Source organism: Salvia splendens, chromosome 7 (genome assembly GCF_004379255.2).
Source record: "Salvia splendens isolate huo1 chromosome 7, SspV2, whole genome shotgun sequence".
NCBI lineage: Eukaryota > Viridiplantae > Streptophyta > Magnoliopsida > Lamiales > Lamiaceae > Salvia > Salvia splendens.
This window is the reverse complement of record NC_056038.1, coordinates 9576277-9593382: the sequence shown is the minus strand read 5'-3', so window position 1 is coordinate 9593382 and position 17106 is coordinate 9576277. Positions and strand designations below refer to the sequence as shown.

General features: G+C 36.4%; 1 protein-coding gene across 1 annotated transcript; it reads right to left on the bottom strand.

Annotated features, from left to right (window-relative positions):
• Positions 1–1091: 1091 nt before the first annotated feature.
• On the bottom strand, positions 1092–4021 carry LOC121742206 (alanine--glyoxylate aminotransferase 2 homolog 3, mitochondrial-like). The gene is made up of 9 exons (XM_042135285.1): positions 3608–4021; positions 3264–3494; positions 3006–3176; positions 2458–2601; positions 2195–2374; positions 1866–2091; positions 1649–1762; positions 1476–1562; positions 1092–1395 (listed from the first exon to the last, which is right to left on the bottom strand). The coding sequence occupies exons 1-9, from the start codon at positions 4004–4006 to the stop codon at positions 1352–1354; spliced, it is 1596 nt and encodes a 531-aa protein (XP_041991219.1). The 5' UTR covers positions 4007–4021; the 3' UTR covers positions 1092–1351.
• Between the last annotated feature and the right edge of the window lie 13085 nt (positions 4022–17106).

Here is a 17106-nt window from a genome sequence, read left to right as displayed (position 1 = left end):
TTTATCATTAGAATAATAAGCTTCAATCTGTCACTCTTTTGATCCTCAATTTAGAGCTGTCCATTTCAATTTACAAGTTGTAAAGTATAGTAGTAATGCAAGCTGGATTCCCATATAAATTTCCAAATTTGGCATTTAAAAAACAACAATTGCAAATGTGCTTTCCCCTTTTCAGCCAATCACCTAAGTTACATACTAATAAATATATGCCAAACATTAGTAAAAGTGTAACTATTTCACAAGTAGCATCATATGATATAATTTAGTAAGAGCAGAGATAGCATACACATCTGGCTATATTAGAAATGATTGAAATATGTTAGTAGTTTTTTTATAGGCAAGGGTTTAAATGATTTACCATGACATGAAAGAATCAGGAAAGCCTCGTCTTGCGTAGGTTGACAAGTTTGTTCAACGATCACGAACACGAGCACGCGGCAATGCCCGCGATCACCCCAGTTCCTTCCTGTCTTAGACCTGGTTCTACACTTGAGAGTTGCAGCAACAATTGAGTTCCTGTTACTGAAATCTTCATCTTAATCCAATGGACTCCATCCATCCCTGGATATGTATGTCTTCAAATCAAATTCTGATATATTTTAGTTTTGAAATTTGTTAAGGATAGGTGATGCTTTAGAATTCCTTTAGCAGTTGAAACAAGTCTCAAACTGTGTTTTTAATTTGCCTAAGTTCTAGTACTCATACTAATAATCGATTATAATTGAATTGAATAATGTTAGTATGCCTTGAATCTATATGGTTTGTTGTTATGCTATGTTTTTATATTAGGCTCTAATTGTCATATTTGGCCTAGCCTATCATGTGTGTGCCTATTTATATAGAAATAACTGTAAGGCACCAAGCTCATCTTTTCTCCTTTTCTACCCGTGGACGTAGCCTACACAACGTTGGTGAACCACGTAAATCTATGTATCTTTACATTTTTGTTTGTCTCGATTATACAATTACTATATTACGTCATAACAAATAAAGTAATCGATGTAAAAACAATCGTGAGTAAAAGATGGAGACAGTATTAGTATTTGTGAGTAAAAGATGGAGACAGTATTAGTATTTGTGAGAAAAAGGGATTAGCAAAAATACTGACTTCATCACATAGATGAAACAATTTCCATACAGCAGATAACAATCTACCACTAATACATAGCACATAAGCTTATACAGGCAGCCTAATTCCCTTGGGAGAATAAAGGTTGGCAGACGTTGGAGACCAGAGACAACGAGGTGATGTCTCACCATCTCCGCAAATGCTTTATTTTCATGGCTAACATATACACAACACCACCACCATTCATTCCAAGACAGGCTCCTTTCACTTCACTACCCAACTCTACACTTTCGACAACGAATAGTCCATCACATCCACCAGGAAATCTGCATCAACATAAGAAAACAACGGTTATATGATCAGGTCAGTTATCAAGAAAAAAAGTGTCAAGGAAATGGAGACAAACCAGCATCCTCCTTGGTGAAGCAGAGAGGCGGGGTGATCCTGAATACATTGCCGAAGAACCCCCCTTTCCCGATCAGAACTCCCATATCTGAGAAGACATCATTTGCATTGATTAGGATTTGAGCCCAATTAAGTATCATGAAAATGGACCTGTTTTAAGAGAGCAATTATCACCTTTCATCTGCTCCATTACATAAAGAGTCTCATCCTTGGCAGGGGTTTTCAGCTGTTGATCTGTTACCAGTTCAATTCCGAGCATCATACCTCTTCCCCTGACATCACCGATAACTGCACAACAACACCCTATGATCAATGGAGACACAATTTCAAGCTGTCATTTAGCTTCACTTCCGTGGTTCTTTCACATTTAGATTTACAAGTTGAGACATACTCTCGTATTTGTCCTTCAACGAAAGGAGGCGATCCTTCAAGTATGATCCGACAGTGAGAGCATTCTGCTGAAGCTGTTCTTTCTCTATCACTTTAAGAACTGCATGACCAGCAGCAGTGCAGACGGGATTGCCACCAAACGTGTTGAAATAGCTTCGATAAGTTAAGACCTTTGCAATCTCAGGTGTGGTAATCACTGCACCAAGTGGCATTCCATTTCCAATGCCCTGAGATGATGCACACACACAATATAATACCAGTAAAACGCAGTCTATATCTGACAAATTTTGTGATGATCAAAGAATGAAGACCTCAAAAATGATAAACTACCTTCGCCATGGTCACTATATCAGGCACAACTCCATGGGCCTCAAAGCCCCAAAAATGGCTCCCTGTCCGAGCAAAACCTGATTGGACCTCATCTGCTATGCAAAGGCCGCCTGCGTTTCTTATGGTGTTATAGACCGCGGGCAGATACCCGGGAGCCAATTCCATAATCCCACCAACTCCCTGTACAGATTGAAATTCATCAATAAACAAGGAAAAGAACACGCTCACACATTTTAAAATGCTTCATACATCAAGATTTTTACCTGTACGGCTTCAGCAATGAAAGCACCAACACGACCAGATGTTCCGTAAGTAACTATATCTTCAACATCCTTTGCATACTTCAATCCATCCGACCCAAAGATGCCTCTGTACTGGTCTGGATTGAGTGCGTGATGTACTCCAGTCTGTCACAAGCAAGACCAAAAATGGAACAAAATCTCAAAGACACAACAAGAAAAGTTGCACAAGAATTGCACACATTCAACAGGAAAAGTTGCACAAGCACTGCACACATTCAACAGGAAAAGTTGCACAAGCATTGCACAAATTCAACAGGAAAAGTTGCACTAGCATTTCACAAATTCAACAGGAAAAGACACAACTCTTTCAATAACACAGTTTCTCAAAAAGTTATGCAACTATCCTTTAAACTGTGACACAAGCCTTACTGATCAATGATTAAATCCTCAATGTTGGTAGTGTAGAACCAAAAGACAATCTAATTTCCATACTCAACTATGGTAACCTGATTAGGCAATCCAAACAATTCAAGCACAATATATTGTAAGCAATCAAAATGTATATATACCTGCACAACATTGAATTTGTAGCTTCCTTGAGCAGTAGCACCCATTGTGCCTGCTGCATTACCATGATATCCATTCCTAATCGAGATCACATCATGGCAACCACTGTAGAGCCGCGCCATCATCAAGGCCAGCTCATTCGCCTCCGTCCCCGAATTCGTGAAGAAGACGACCTAAATCAGAACAGGGCATAACATCAGCAGTTGCATCAAACATAATTTTAAAATCGTAGCACTATTACTTTTCCTAATGCTATAAACCTTGAGATCACCGGGAAACTTGGAAGCGAGCGCCTCGGCGAAATCGGCGATGGCAGGATTGAGATACAGGATGGTGGAATGCTGGAGACGCTTCATCTGATTAACGACGGCCTCCACCACCTCCGGGTGGCTGTGGCCGCAGCCGACGGTGGCGATCCCGCCGAACGCGTCGAGATATCTCCTCCCCTTGTCGTCGAACAGGTACTGCCTCTTCCCGTCAACCAAACACAACTTCGCAAAAAACAAACAAACAAACAAATCAATCAACCAATCAATCAGGATATAAAATGGAATAGTAACATAGAAGAGGAGGGGGTTGTGAATCGAATCAAATCGAATCGCACAGGTTTTTTGAAGAAATGGAAGATGGCGGGGTTGAGGAACTGGCGGCGCTTGGTGAGGATCTCGTCGGCGGAGGGGCCAGTGTAGGGCGGAGGGGAGTAGTCGAAGGGGGGCATTTTGGGAAGAGGGGAATCATTTTCCCGAGCGGCTTGGGAGAGCGTGGATTTGGAAGCGGCGGCGGCGAGGCGGGGGGAGAAAGGGAGTCTGCGCGTCAGCATCATCATCTTCACAGGGAAGAAATCAGAAATCTCTCTCACATGAAAATGTGGGAGAGGCGGTTGGTGAAGATGAAGAAAGAAGAATGCGAAAGCAAATGCAATTATGCAATACACAAATAAGTATGGGAATTGGGAATAATATAGTATATAGGAAAATGACAAGCTTATACCATACCACGCCATTGTCGTTACATTACATCTGCCTTCAATAAGTTTTCCAAATTCACTGGACTCTATTTTCCATTTTTTTCACCAATAGGAATTTGCGATTACTGTATCAATTAGTAATTTAATTGCTTATCAAATTTTAATACATGTGCATTTTTGGCAACAAATGACATCCCCCAACAAGTGCTATCCAAGTGGACCGCCAATATTATTACTACTAATTTCTAAAGTGATAAATTAGTTACATGATTCGATCACTCAAATGGGTATTTGTATATTTGTCTTTTTTTCTGTTTTGTAGATACACAAATTTGTGATTTTGTAAGTTTTACATATGGTTCTTATTTACAACTCTCTGGAATGATACAATATTTTGTTAGGTGAATTTCATTTTATTTGAGTTTAATTTTTTTTAATTTACGGCTAATGTGGTTTTTTAGGTAGTGGTACACAATTGAGGTAACTTTTTTTTATTTTCCGATTTTCGAAAATAATGGAATCTATCCATTTTAAGTGAATTTTCGGTTAACTAAAAGGGTACTTATTATCAGGGCTGTCCCGACAAAATCAGAGGCTCTGTGCAAAAATCTAAAATGAGGCCTACCACTATAAAAAAAAAGACAATGCATTTTAAAGCTATATGATAATTAAAGAAAAAAAGACAATGCATTTTAAAGAAATATACTATAGAAAAAAAGACAAATTGATGCGTTTGCGCTGCTCCCAATCGCAATGGCCGACGATGGCAGGCGCTGCAGAAGCGATCAACGATGGCTCTGGTGAGCTGGTCCCTGTTGCGGCGTTTGTCGATGAGGAACACCGAACACGAACAGACGGCTCCCAGGTCTACGATCGGGAAAAGAAACCGATCAGAATTGGAGTCACGGTGCTAGAAAAAGGCCTGTACGTTGCTATACAAGAGAAATAGCTTTGTTGGGCTGAAAAAATAGGAATACATGTATATGGGCTGAAATATTTCAGAGGCCCCTGAAAATTGGGGGCCCTGTGCGGTCGCACAGACCGCACGGGCCAAGGGACGGGCCTGCTTATTATATACTACTTACATTCATCTTTTCAACTTTTTTATATAGAGTAATTATACCTATAATCATATACCGTGAAGGAGTCTTCCTTCTGCAAATCAAGCAAACAATGCATGGTGCATCAGCTTGCTTTAATTGAACACATATACTAATGTTATATTGTTATGCAATCGTCTTCCTCTTTTGTTTGTTTCATCTTATATCTCAACTTCTGAACTTTATCTAAAAAAGACACATGGAGAGTAATTAAAAGCAATAAAGTGATTTCTAAAATGTAGTACTCTCTCAGTCCAAAAAAAATAATTTCATTTGTGGACAACATGGATTTTAATGAAAATTGTAAAGTAAGAGAAAATAAGAAAAAAAATAGATAAAGTAAGAGAGATATGGATAAAATAAGGGAGAGATGAGAAAAACTGAGTAAAGAATAAGAGAGAAACTTTCTAATTTTAAAAATTAGACTATTTTTTATAAACATCCAAAAATGACAAAATAAACTATTTTTTATAAAAAAAAAGAGCAGAATTACATCTCTACTAGTTGAATTGCAACTAGCCTTTTTTTATTAGTAACGAGTTTTTGAGTAAATTCAGTCCCAAACATATAATTATATTCATTACAACTAAATGAGAACTCATCATTACAGAAAAAAGCTCCTCTTAATTGATTTGAAGTTTTGAGCCTACTTTCCATTATTCTGTTAAAAAAGATATACTATAAAAATACTAAAAAGAAAGCGGTGTTAAAATATTATCGTTATTATTATTTATACTCCCTTCGTCCATAAAAAATAGGACACATTGTGAATGACACAAATTTTAATGTCGAATTGGTAAAGTAAGAGAGAAGAGAAAAAAGTAAGAGAGAAATAGTATTAGTGGAATGTGAAGTCCATATTATTAGTAAGATAGAAGTTGTTGAAAACTTTTCTTTTTTAAATGTGCTCTATTTTTCATGGACAACCAAAAATGACAAATGTGTTCCATTTTTCGTGGACGGAAGAACAGTATAATATTAGTGAAAATGAGTTCATAGATTTGGAATTAAATTACTAAAAATAATAGTAAAAAAAAGAGAAACATTCTAAAATGTTAGCGAGTGTTTGAGGGATGAATTAATACTTATAAATCAAGATGTATAATGTCATGATTCATGATGATATTAGGAAAAAACAAAAGTGCACCCTCAAAATATTGAAGACATCACTTTCAAAAGTGGCGTGTAGATAGTTTCGATGATTGAATTGATTAATTGAAAGAAACAAGTAGCGGTATTTATAATATTATGGATTACGAAGATAAGAATCCACGTGGCTCATCTGTTTTTATTTGCTCTGCCAAACCTCCACACACCAAATTTTCATTGGCTCTGTCATTAATTTCAGAATTCGATGCCTTCTTTCAATCGATAATTTCATTCGAATAATCTCAAAAAGTTAAAATCACGTACTTCAAATGCAAATGATCAAGGTTTTTTTATATACATTAAAATCATGTACTACAAATGCAAATGATCGAGGTTTTTTATATACGATAAATCGATGTAACCAAATTTTGTACCAACCCAAACTGGTTTATTTGAGAAAAAATGTGTTTATTTATGTATTTAATTAAAATATATGGGCGTACATGAAACTTGCATAATATTGTGATTATATATTAATAATTTATGTATAAATTTTTTTTCTTTTTGATAATCATAAATATAATTAATGTATACTTTAATTTAAATTTGAAAAATAATATAGAGGCAATTTAAATATAAAAAAAAATTAAAAATGAAGCTAAAGACTAATCAAGTCTTTTTAAGTTTGTCTACTAACTATATTTATTATTTTAATATATGATTAATACATCAAATTTGATTAATACATCAAATTACTAATATTATAAATCTTTTTGATTATACAAAATTTGGTTGGTTATCATTACTCTTTTATATAATCTTTATATAAGTAATAAATATTCAATACAGATCCATGAGATGCGATTTTCTGCATTAAAATTATTTTTAAATCTGTCTGATTTTTCTAAAAAAAAAACTCCTTTATTGGATTAATTAGAAACTAATGAATACACGTCGGATGGTCGTGACAGACTGCAAGTTAGTACTTTTTAAATTGAGAGTGGCATATGGATTTTTTCAAGTGTATAATAGAAGTAATTAATAAAACTCTCAAGTAACAAGCAAATAGCCTCGTTTATATTTTTATCAGGCATCATTAGTCATGATAAATTATTTAATTTGATGTGGATAGTATAAATATGATCATCTGAGTGAATGTTTAATAGATATAGATATTAGTTAGTAATTTAATATTTAAATCCATATTATTAAAACATTTCCAATTAGAGAAGTTTTGAAAAAAATATACTTTTACACAGGCAATTTTAGTTTGTTATGTTGGTGGAGAAAACTAGGCAGATAATTTAACCCATCCATTTGGTGGGTTGCATTAACACCTTGTTAGGAGTTTTGTGATGATAACAACGAGTGAGGGTGCATCGGAACCGAGCGTGGAGTGTGCGACACATGATCAAGAAGTTTGAGTTCAAAACTCTGTTATGCAACGGATATTAAAGCTATTACACATTCATGGCATTTTCAACTGCATGATACAATCCCTATAAATATTGCTGCAATCCAAGGAGTTCATTGAGAAGAAACGAGAGAGATAAATCAGCTGAGAGATCATAACAACAATCAATAGCTAGAGTGAGAGATACACACTATCTTTGTGAGGAATTAGCTTGTATAGTCTTCGGTGTGATATGAGTTCATATGCGAAGAGAGAGTAGCTTGTTCTTGAGTGTGTGATCTTGTTGTATGATTGTAGTTCTTGATCGTGATTGAAGTAAATCGATTCGTTATTCTCCCGTGGACGTAGGCTTACGCCGAACCACGTATATCCTCGTGTTCTTGTTGTTCCATTTCGTTTTTGCTCCGGTCTAATTTCCAACAATTGGCGCCGTCTGTGGGAAAGAGGAGAATCGTTGGAAATAGTCGGAGCTCAGTTCGAGAAGGGATGCGCAGCGGTCTTGGAGAAGCCCAATCCCGAGAGCAAAGGGAAGGCACCTGTTCTGGATGAGAAGGCACATCGCGGTGGAGGTGGAGGCGGAGGTTTCCGTCGACCTCGCCGCGAAGCACCGATGGATGATGATGATGTGCCGGTTCCCAGCAAGGCAGCAGGCTCTCTTCACCAAGTGGATTCAATGATGAAGAAGCTTGAAAAAGGGGATTGAAACTTGATCAAGCTTCGGAAGGAGAAGGGCTTGTTGCTGGCTAAGGTTCGGAAACTGGAGGAAGAGGAAATCAGTTTCAGGGGTGAATCTGAGGTCAGAGAAGATGGTATTGCGGACTCTGAAACAAGAAGATAGAAGCAAATTGGCGGATCAAACTATCATTCTTGCTTCGACAGACTATCATTCTTGCTTCTACAAACTATCATTCTTGCTTCTACAAATTATCATTCTTGGTTCTACAAACTATCATTCTTGGAGGCTGAGAAGGAGCTTGCTTCGAGAATACTTGTATCGAGAAATCCGAGTGGTGATGATGCCGTTTAGGCGATTCCTGTGATGATGATGCCGTGAAAGCGCCGATAGATTGATATGGAAATGGAGTTTCCAGTCATGAAGAGTTTCTGACGGAGGAGCAGAGGAGATGCTGAAAATAGCATCGCAGAATACTAAGGAGGGGAGAGGGTTCATCAAGATTCGTAACAATTGACGATGCACTGCTGTCTGCAACTCAGGAGCTTCAGAAGTTGAAGCAAGAACTGTCAATGACGTCTGCTGCGAAGAACCAGGCACAGAGCCATGCTGACGATGCAACAAAAGTAGCTGAGATTTATGCGGAGAAGATCGAGGTTTCGTGACGAAAACCGTAGGAAATTACACGACTGGTGGAAAAGCTCTGTGTAACCAGGAGATGTTTGAGGGATGCGAAGAAGCATGAGAGCAGTGTCGACGACGCGTACTCGTTAGCGGTCCAGGCATCGATCCTAAGCGATGAAAGTGGTAATAATCTTGACAGAGATTCGGTTATCACTTATGAGAGATGTATGATATCTCTAGGGATCAGCGACTCCAATTCTGAACGGGGAAGATTCAGATTAGGTGGAGGTTTTATCGTCCGGTGGAGGCGATCGTCCGGTGGGGGCGTTGTGGCTGATCAAGGAAGTGATAAAGGAGGATCTGGGGATGATTCTCGGAGTCAGGATGCTGACAAGAATAGTCAAGATTGGCGCTACTCGGACATGAGATCGACAAAGTTCAAGATGATCGAAAGAAGTGTTGTATCATCTCAAAAGGTGGAGGATTGTTAGGAGTTTTGTGATGATAACAACGAGTGAGGGTGCATCGGAACCGAGCGTGGAGTGTGCGACACATGATCAAGAAGTTTGAGTTCAAAACTCTGTTATGCAACGGATATTAAAGCTATTACACATTCATGGCAGTTTCAACTGCATGATACAATCCCTATAAATATTGCTGCAATCCAAGGAGTTCATTGAGAAGAAACGAGAGAGAGAAATCAGCTGAGAGATCATAACAACAATCAATAGCTAGAGTGAGAGATACACACTATCTTTGTGAGGAATTAGCTTGTATAGTCTTCGGTGTGATATGAGTTCATATGCGAAGAGAGAGTAGCTTGTTCTTGAGTGTGTGATCTTGTTGTATGATTGTAGTTCTTGATCGTGATTGAAGTAAATCGATTCGTTATTCTCCCGTGGACGTAGGCTTACGCCGAACCACGTATATCCTCGTGTTCTTGTTGTTCCATTTCGTTTTTGCTCCGGTCTAATTTCCAACAATTGCCAAGAAGCTAAATACGGGCCAGGAAATTTATTTATTTTGAATATCAAACAGTAGATAAAACTATGATAAATTTCGTTATCTTTGCAAAAATAAAAATAGCTACCAAATATGACCTTAGTTGATATGGAGTATTATCTTACCCCTGCAAAATTCAGTTGAATTCCTAATAATTCCCATAAATCGAAATTAAATTTAGCTCTACAAAAATTCCTAATAGCTGATGGAGCATTACCTTAATTTGGGTCTAAAATATCCAGGTTAAATTCCTTATAAACTGAATGGTATGTACAAGAGATCTCTAAACAGATAGCCTCATTTTTACTTTTACTTTATTTGAAGAAGCAATAAGGTTCACACACACCAAATTGAATTTCTAAGAAATCTCATAAACCCTAGGAGTCACCAGATTTCAATATGTAATTAATAAGAGAACTCTAAAAAGACACTCCATATAACCAGGGTTTTTATTGATAGGTAAATGAATTTAAATTTTTAGACCACGTTTTAAAATGGATTCGAACCAAAGACTTTTGACTTAAGGCAACTCACACACACTAGTTTCATTTATTTTTTATTGCCTTCTTCTTTGAAAAAAGCTAACAAGAATATTAGTTGACATACCATCACGCATGAACAACCTCCAACTTAAATTCCTAATAAATCCCTTAATCCATATACACAATCCTTAATACGAGTAATTAAGTTGAACATATAACTATTGAGTGAAGAATGAAACATCAAATAGGAGTGATAAAATAGTAGGATATTTGTTTCTACTATTATTGTGTTTCTATAATACTCTATAATGAAATAAAAGAGAAATAAGTAGCATGGAATAGAGTCACAAACCTTATAAGAAAATTGTAAAAGACATCACAGTAGGCCCATGATGCACAAGGCCGACATTAAAGCCCATGTTGAGACTGCGTTTGGTTATTTATAAAAGCCCAAAAATAAACTATTTATTCAGTAATCACTGTTAGTGTTAACTAACTTACCACAAGGCCATAATCAAGCATCAAACTAACATTAATAAACCAAATTAATGTAGTTCATCAAAAGGTCGACAAAAAACCATATCCCGACACCCACCCCAAGACCAAGAAGATATTTTTTACAGACAAAATACTTGAAAATCTAAAAAATGACAAGCAAGTTGTACTTGTAGTCTCGAAGCACACATTGAAGCCCACTTTTAAAATTATGACTGGAAAAATCAAAGAGAATCCTCAGGTGAGAGAGCAACACAACCACGAGTTTATAATTTCATAAATAAATGGGGTTTGGCACGAGAAAACAAGTGATATAAATATTCTCATGATAAAATAGACAAAACTGTTGGTCACATGTGAATGTGTGTAATAAATATGAGTAGTTACCAAAAGTGACCACTTCCAAATTAAACCCTATATTCAATGCAATAAAGCTCACGAATGTCAACAAACACCATTTTATAATTGGATTAGCTACAAGTTCCAACGCTCTATAGCCTGCCAACTATACTACCTATTTGGTTCTTGCTAGATTAGGGCAACCCTAATTCATAGGGGTTACAAACATAGGAATTTTGGTGTGTGTAAATGTAATTCTACTCGGATGGTTTGCTAATAAAAATACCTAGCTAGTTTAATTTTGAGATACTACATGCACATCATACATAGTTACAGACCATATCATGAAATGCATCCTAAATAATACAGACAATAGCATAAACTATAGGAGTGTATCATATCCCCATAAAATGAAAACAACTTACACTTGAGTGAAACACGCCAAAGACAACTGGAATCCAATTGAAATTAAAAGGCAAACTACACTTTGTATAAATAATGTCAAAACTAATTAACCTAACTAGTAAATATTAAGCACCCATAACATGCCCAAACATGACAAGATTCGTTCTCAATTGGCATTCTTATTAACCTAACTATTAATCACCCATAACTTGCCCAAACAAGACAAGATTCATTCTCAAATTAGTGTAGAAACGAGGCAAAATATGGTTCAAAATCATCTACATATGAAGAGAGAAAAAAGTGGTGGAAAGCAACCAAGTATAGAGAGTGGAGAACAATTATTCTACCATTAAAGAGAGTGGAGCTATTTCATCAGAATGTGACAGCTTTATACAGAAAAGAGCAAGTGGAAAACAACCACCTCCACTATTTTCCCTCAAATGGAGAGAAATTTCATGTCACTACACTACCCCTCTTTTGTGTGAGTATTGGAAATATTGATTCTACAAAGTTAAAATTAATACTCTAATGTTTACTTCTCAACAATTTTTCTAGGGTAAAAAAAAATCATATGTGGCTGTAACTATAAGAAGGGCACAGACATGTCAGCTATGTTGGTCAAAATAATCAAATGAAAATAACATCATAGTGCTAAAATTTAAAACTTCACTGAAAAATCCTAATAATCAACCATGGAATCAAATAGGAACCCAATGGGAGAATTCTCAAATGGATTCACAAGCCGATATATATCAAACTAGATTTAACATTGATCTAAATTAACTAGTAGGGATAAGTAAAGGGAGATTCACATTCTCATATATGTATGAAACAAGATTTAACATTGATCTAAACTAGTAGGGATTAGTAAAGGGAGCTCCCTTCAGTCCAAGCAGTGAGAAGATTAGGCCGAAATTCGCCTCCCGCATCATTCACGCATTCATGGTAGACACGGGCCTGGCCCGCACCTCTACCGCGTTTGAGTGAATGAGTCGGCAGCGAATTCAGACCCTTTTCTTATCCATGAGTGGACTGAAGGAAGCTCTCTTACACCATCTTCATCAATAACCTCAGACAATATTAATGCAACATTAAGACATAAATCTTGAAATTGTAAGTAAACAAACAGATCTCAAGATCTTGCTTTAAGCAAATAGTTTGAGATCCAAATATTTTTAAGACAAGTCCTCCATTTACCAAATCCTAATTCAAATGCCTGAAATTAATCAAAGATTTGAGCAATAGAATCAATAAAAAATAACCTAAATCAGTCTTACCCTAAATAAGTCAAAATTTTACTAGAGCTAGAACTAATTAAAATCACTAATTCCCAAAAATGGAGGAAACCCCAAAAGTTTTACCCCACAAGAAGCATTCTAGTTGCAGACAGACAACAAACGCATAAACCTGGTTGATATTTGTTAAATTAAGGCTGATTTTTGTAATAAGAATGAATAAACGATTTATTTGTGAAGAGGATAAATCATTGCATGAACCCTAACCCTAACCCTGAATAATCAAAATCAGATCTATTAAAATCTGTCTTCCTAGAATCAAATCTAACGTAAAATACATGCAAATATAACCATTTTCTTCGTTAAAAAGTCGGGAGGAAAATTACCAGAGAGCTAGAATATATTACAGGTAATTTCCTCACTCATACAACAGGATGAAATCTGCCAAAGACTGCTCATATTTTTCTTTAACAAAGCTACAAACATGACCATCAATGAACCTTTAAAGAAACGATCAATAAATAAAAAAAGATAAAAACCACTATGCTAAACTCACAAAATAAGATTTTCTTGAGATGATGGAAATAGAGTCCACAGCTATTTTTTTTTAAAAAAACAACAAATCAAAGAAATACGAAGAAGAGTAATGCAAAAAAAGGAGGGAGAAGAGGAAGAAAAGTAAGTGGTGTTGATGAGTCGCTGTCGTTCATGAGAGTCAGATATAGTGGAGAAAGCGATGGGATTATCACTCAAAAACTCTGAGAGGGAAATTGGAATTGGAAAAGGGCGTTTCACTTTTTCTCTTTTTTTTTTCACAGGAGAGGGAGAGAGAGAAGTCACAGATCGACAATGAAGGGTGGGTGTGTCGAGTAGACATAGTTGGTAGGAAAATATGAGTATTTATACACATTTGTAAAAAGGGTTTTCACCGACTCCAACCCTCCAATTATATTACAACACCCTGCACCTGCGGCGACAGGGACCTTGTGTGGGGAATACACACACAGACGAGCTATCACTAATTCACTATGTATGGAGGAGAGGAATGGTGGGGATATTATTATTTGACCATCACTTCTTCCAGCTTGTGGTATGCACATTTGTTCCCCCTCTTTTATAACGTCACACTAAATATTCTACCACACTTTTTCCAAGTTTTTTTAATTTAATTTTTTTTTATCAAAATTCTTACAAAGATATAGGTTAAGAAAAGACTATTTATCACTACTTCATTCTCTAGACAAAGCAGTGCTTCCCCTTGCTGATCAAGATGAATATTGTATTCTTAAATGCTACTTGGTTATGTTGCACTCCTTGTAGTTCTCCTTGGCCATTTTGTTGATCAAGTGGTATTATGAATACTGGAACACTACATCATTGTGTTCCACGACTAATTTTTCATTTTAATTAAAAAATTATGATTATGTAATGAACTTTGAATTAAAATTTATTATAAAGATCTTAGATGTATATACTATAAAAAAATAATAATCATAGAATACATATATGTCCTAATTGAGGATATTGGAATTCTATCTTTATCGTTTAAATGTAAATTTCATTAGTATTGCTTTCATACCTATGATCCCATTTTCCTCATCGACATTTGGTCATTAATTTCAAATGTATATAACTATAGCAAATAGAGATATTGTTGGCGAGCTTAGTAACATCAGCATGTAACCCAAGTGAGGGCTATGTGGGTGGGCTAAGAAACGGTGATTCTGGTTAATAAGACAACTAATTTTTTATACAACATCTAAAAAATTGCATAAACGAGCAAATGCAAACAATAATGACCTTACAAAACCGCAGATTTCAACATGATTAAAACCCTCAGGTTCAAGGTCTGTCACGTTGAAGGAGCTTCAAATCGACTTTGTATGTGAGATCGGATGATGTTTTATGAGTCTATGTGTGAAGTCGTGTGAGTGGCTGATGGTTCGTGGCTAGATTGAGCTTTCAATGAGTAGTCTCCCCTTGAAATCTTCACTAAAAGTATGCATCATGAAAGACCCGTGTTGGTGCTAGATTGAGCTTTTAATGTTCTTACATTTTTTACTCTTAACTGTTTTTTATTCATTGTGGTGGTGTAGATTTGTAACTATCAGTTGTTTTTTTTATTTGTTTTTAATTGGTTTGTTAATTGTTAGTTGCGAACTTGACAATTTCACTTGTTAGCTGATATAACAGGTTTCAATTAACAAGTGAACCTTGCGAATTTGATACTTACAATTATAAATAGAAAAAAATTAATTGAGTTAAATATCCACCTTAGCAATTAGATGTGATCAAAATATTCAAAAATTTTGGGCCCAACCAAATCAAAATTTTAAATGTATACTTTGAATTTATATCGAATTAACTTTTTTCCTAAATTTTGAATTTTTTAAGATTATATCAGATTGACGTATTTTGAAAATTGAGAAACTAAAATTTTATATTTATAATATTGTATTTTTGATATTTATAATCTGAGTTAGATAGTTTTTTAGTTAAAATAAGTTGATAAAATAATCAATTTTTTTTTTGAATTCTCTGTTCGTATGGGATTTGATTGTACGATTTTGGGTTTATATTACCACATATTTCAACTTGGTTGATTCATTTTTCTTTGAGATTAAAATTTTCAAATTTAGAAAAAAAATTCAGCCAGAATTTGAATATGCATCATGAATAGAGCATAGTTAACCTCATTGTCACGAATAGACTGACGAATTCCCATTTATATTTTCTTGCTTTCGTAATTACTTTCGAGTTTTTTTTGTTACAGAATAGAAGTCTCAGTTTTTTAGATCGAGAGAGATGTTTTATAATGTAATGTACTAGCAAAATGCACAAGTAATTACGCTTTATAGAAAAGAGTTAAATTTTGGCATGGAGTTCTCCTTATATTTCCAAATATCTATCACCCGACATCAATAATTTTTGTGACGTGTTCATCATATTAATGTGTCTCCTACTCTTTGGATAAGGTCGCTTTCAATCGCTGTTTAAACACACTTATGATATGTTATTCCATAATTTTGCTATTACATCAGACCATGTGTTATATCCATAAAACAAAACTTCATGTTCCTTGTCTCCAAAATGTATGACACTTCCAACTGAAAGCATTTTAAGGAGTATTAGACCATCCACTACATTGTCTCTATACCGTCCCTTAAACCGTCCCTTAACTACTATTTGACCACTATTTGAGGGCCCCACTGTCCTTTTTTCCTCCATCCCTTAACTAAGGGACGGAACCTGCAACGCTCCGTCCCTTAACCGTCCCTTATTTCGTCCCTTAATTACTATTCATTCAATTTCATTTTTTATTTTTTTTACAACCCAATTAAATTTAAACAAACACAATTCATTAAAATTAAAACAACATTACAACTTAAACTTTAAAAAAAAAAGAAAAAAAGACGTAATTAAAATTCTAAAAAAATAAAAAATGACATAATTTAATATTCTCCGCCAAAATTTTCCCAAATGTGCTCAATTAGATCCTCTTGGAGTTGGGTGTGGGCGCTAGAGTCGCGTGCCCGAATAGCCAACCGTTCTTGTATAGATGGATGCGCTCCACTTCGCGGCAGACTACTTGCGGTTGAGCTTCCGGGAGATTCGGGGTCGAACCAATTTCCCGCATCGGGTCCTTCGTCTCGGACAATCATTTTGTGCAAGATTATGCACGTATACATGATGTCGACCATGCTCTCCATGAACCAGGAACAAGCCGGGGCTTTGATGATGTTGAAGCGCGCTTGGAGAACCCCGAACGCCCTCTCCACATCCTTGCGCGCAGCCTCCTGCTTCTGCGCAAAAAGAGCCTGCTTTGGGTTCGCAGGCCTGTTGCACGTCTTCACGAAGGTCGGCCACTTCGGGTAGATGCCGTCGGCGAGATAGTACCCCATTTTATACAGCCGGTTGTTGGCGATGAAGTTGATGGCCGACGTTTTACCATCCAAAACTTCGGTAAAGAGATCGGACTGGTGGAGCACGTTTACGTCGTTGTTCGAGCCAGGGACCCCGAGTACGCGTGCCAGATCCAAAGCCGGTAGTCGGCAACGGCCTCAAAGTACGCGTGCCTTTGTGGCCGCTCGTGTAGGACCCCCTCCAAGCCACCCGGCAATTCTTCCATTGCCAGTGCATGCAATCGACACTGCCAAGCATCCCGGGGAATCCGTGCACTTGTTCGTGCAGGTTGAGGAGGAACTGACAATCGTCCGTGCTTGGCCTCCGGAGAAATTCGTCACTGAAGGCTGTCCGGACGCCTCTGCAGAAGTTGAG

What these genes read in the sequence shown, in the direction of transcription:
- LOC121742206 (XM_042135285.1), bottom strand. Translation starts at nt 4,006, where the DNA reads ATGGCGTGGTATGGTATAAGCTTGTCATTTTCCTATATACTATATTAT. An exon ending in TCCATTTCTTCAAAAAACCT is followed by an intron (nt 3,495 to 3,607) that starts GTGCGATTCGAT and finishes TTTTTTGCGAAG; the next exon opens with TTGTGTTTGGTTGACGGGAA. An exon ending in TCATTGCTGAAGCCGTACAG is followed by an intron (nt 2,375 to 2,457) that starts GTAAAAATCTTG and finishes CAATCTGTACAG; the next exon opens with GGAGTTGGTGGGATTATGGA.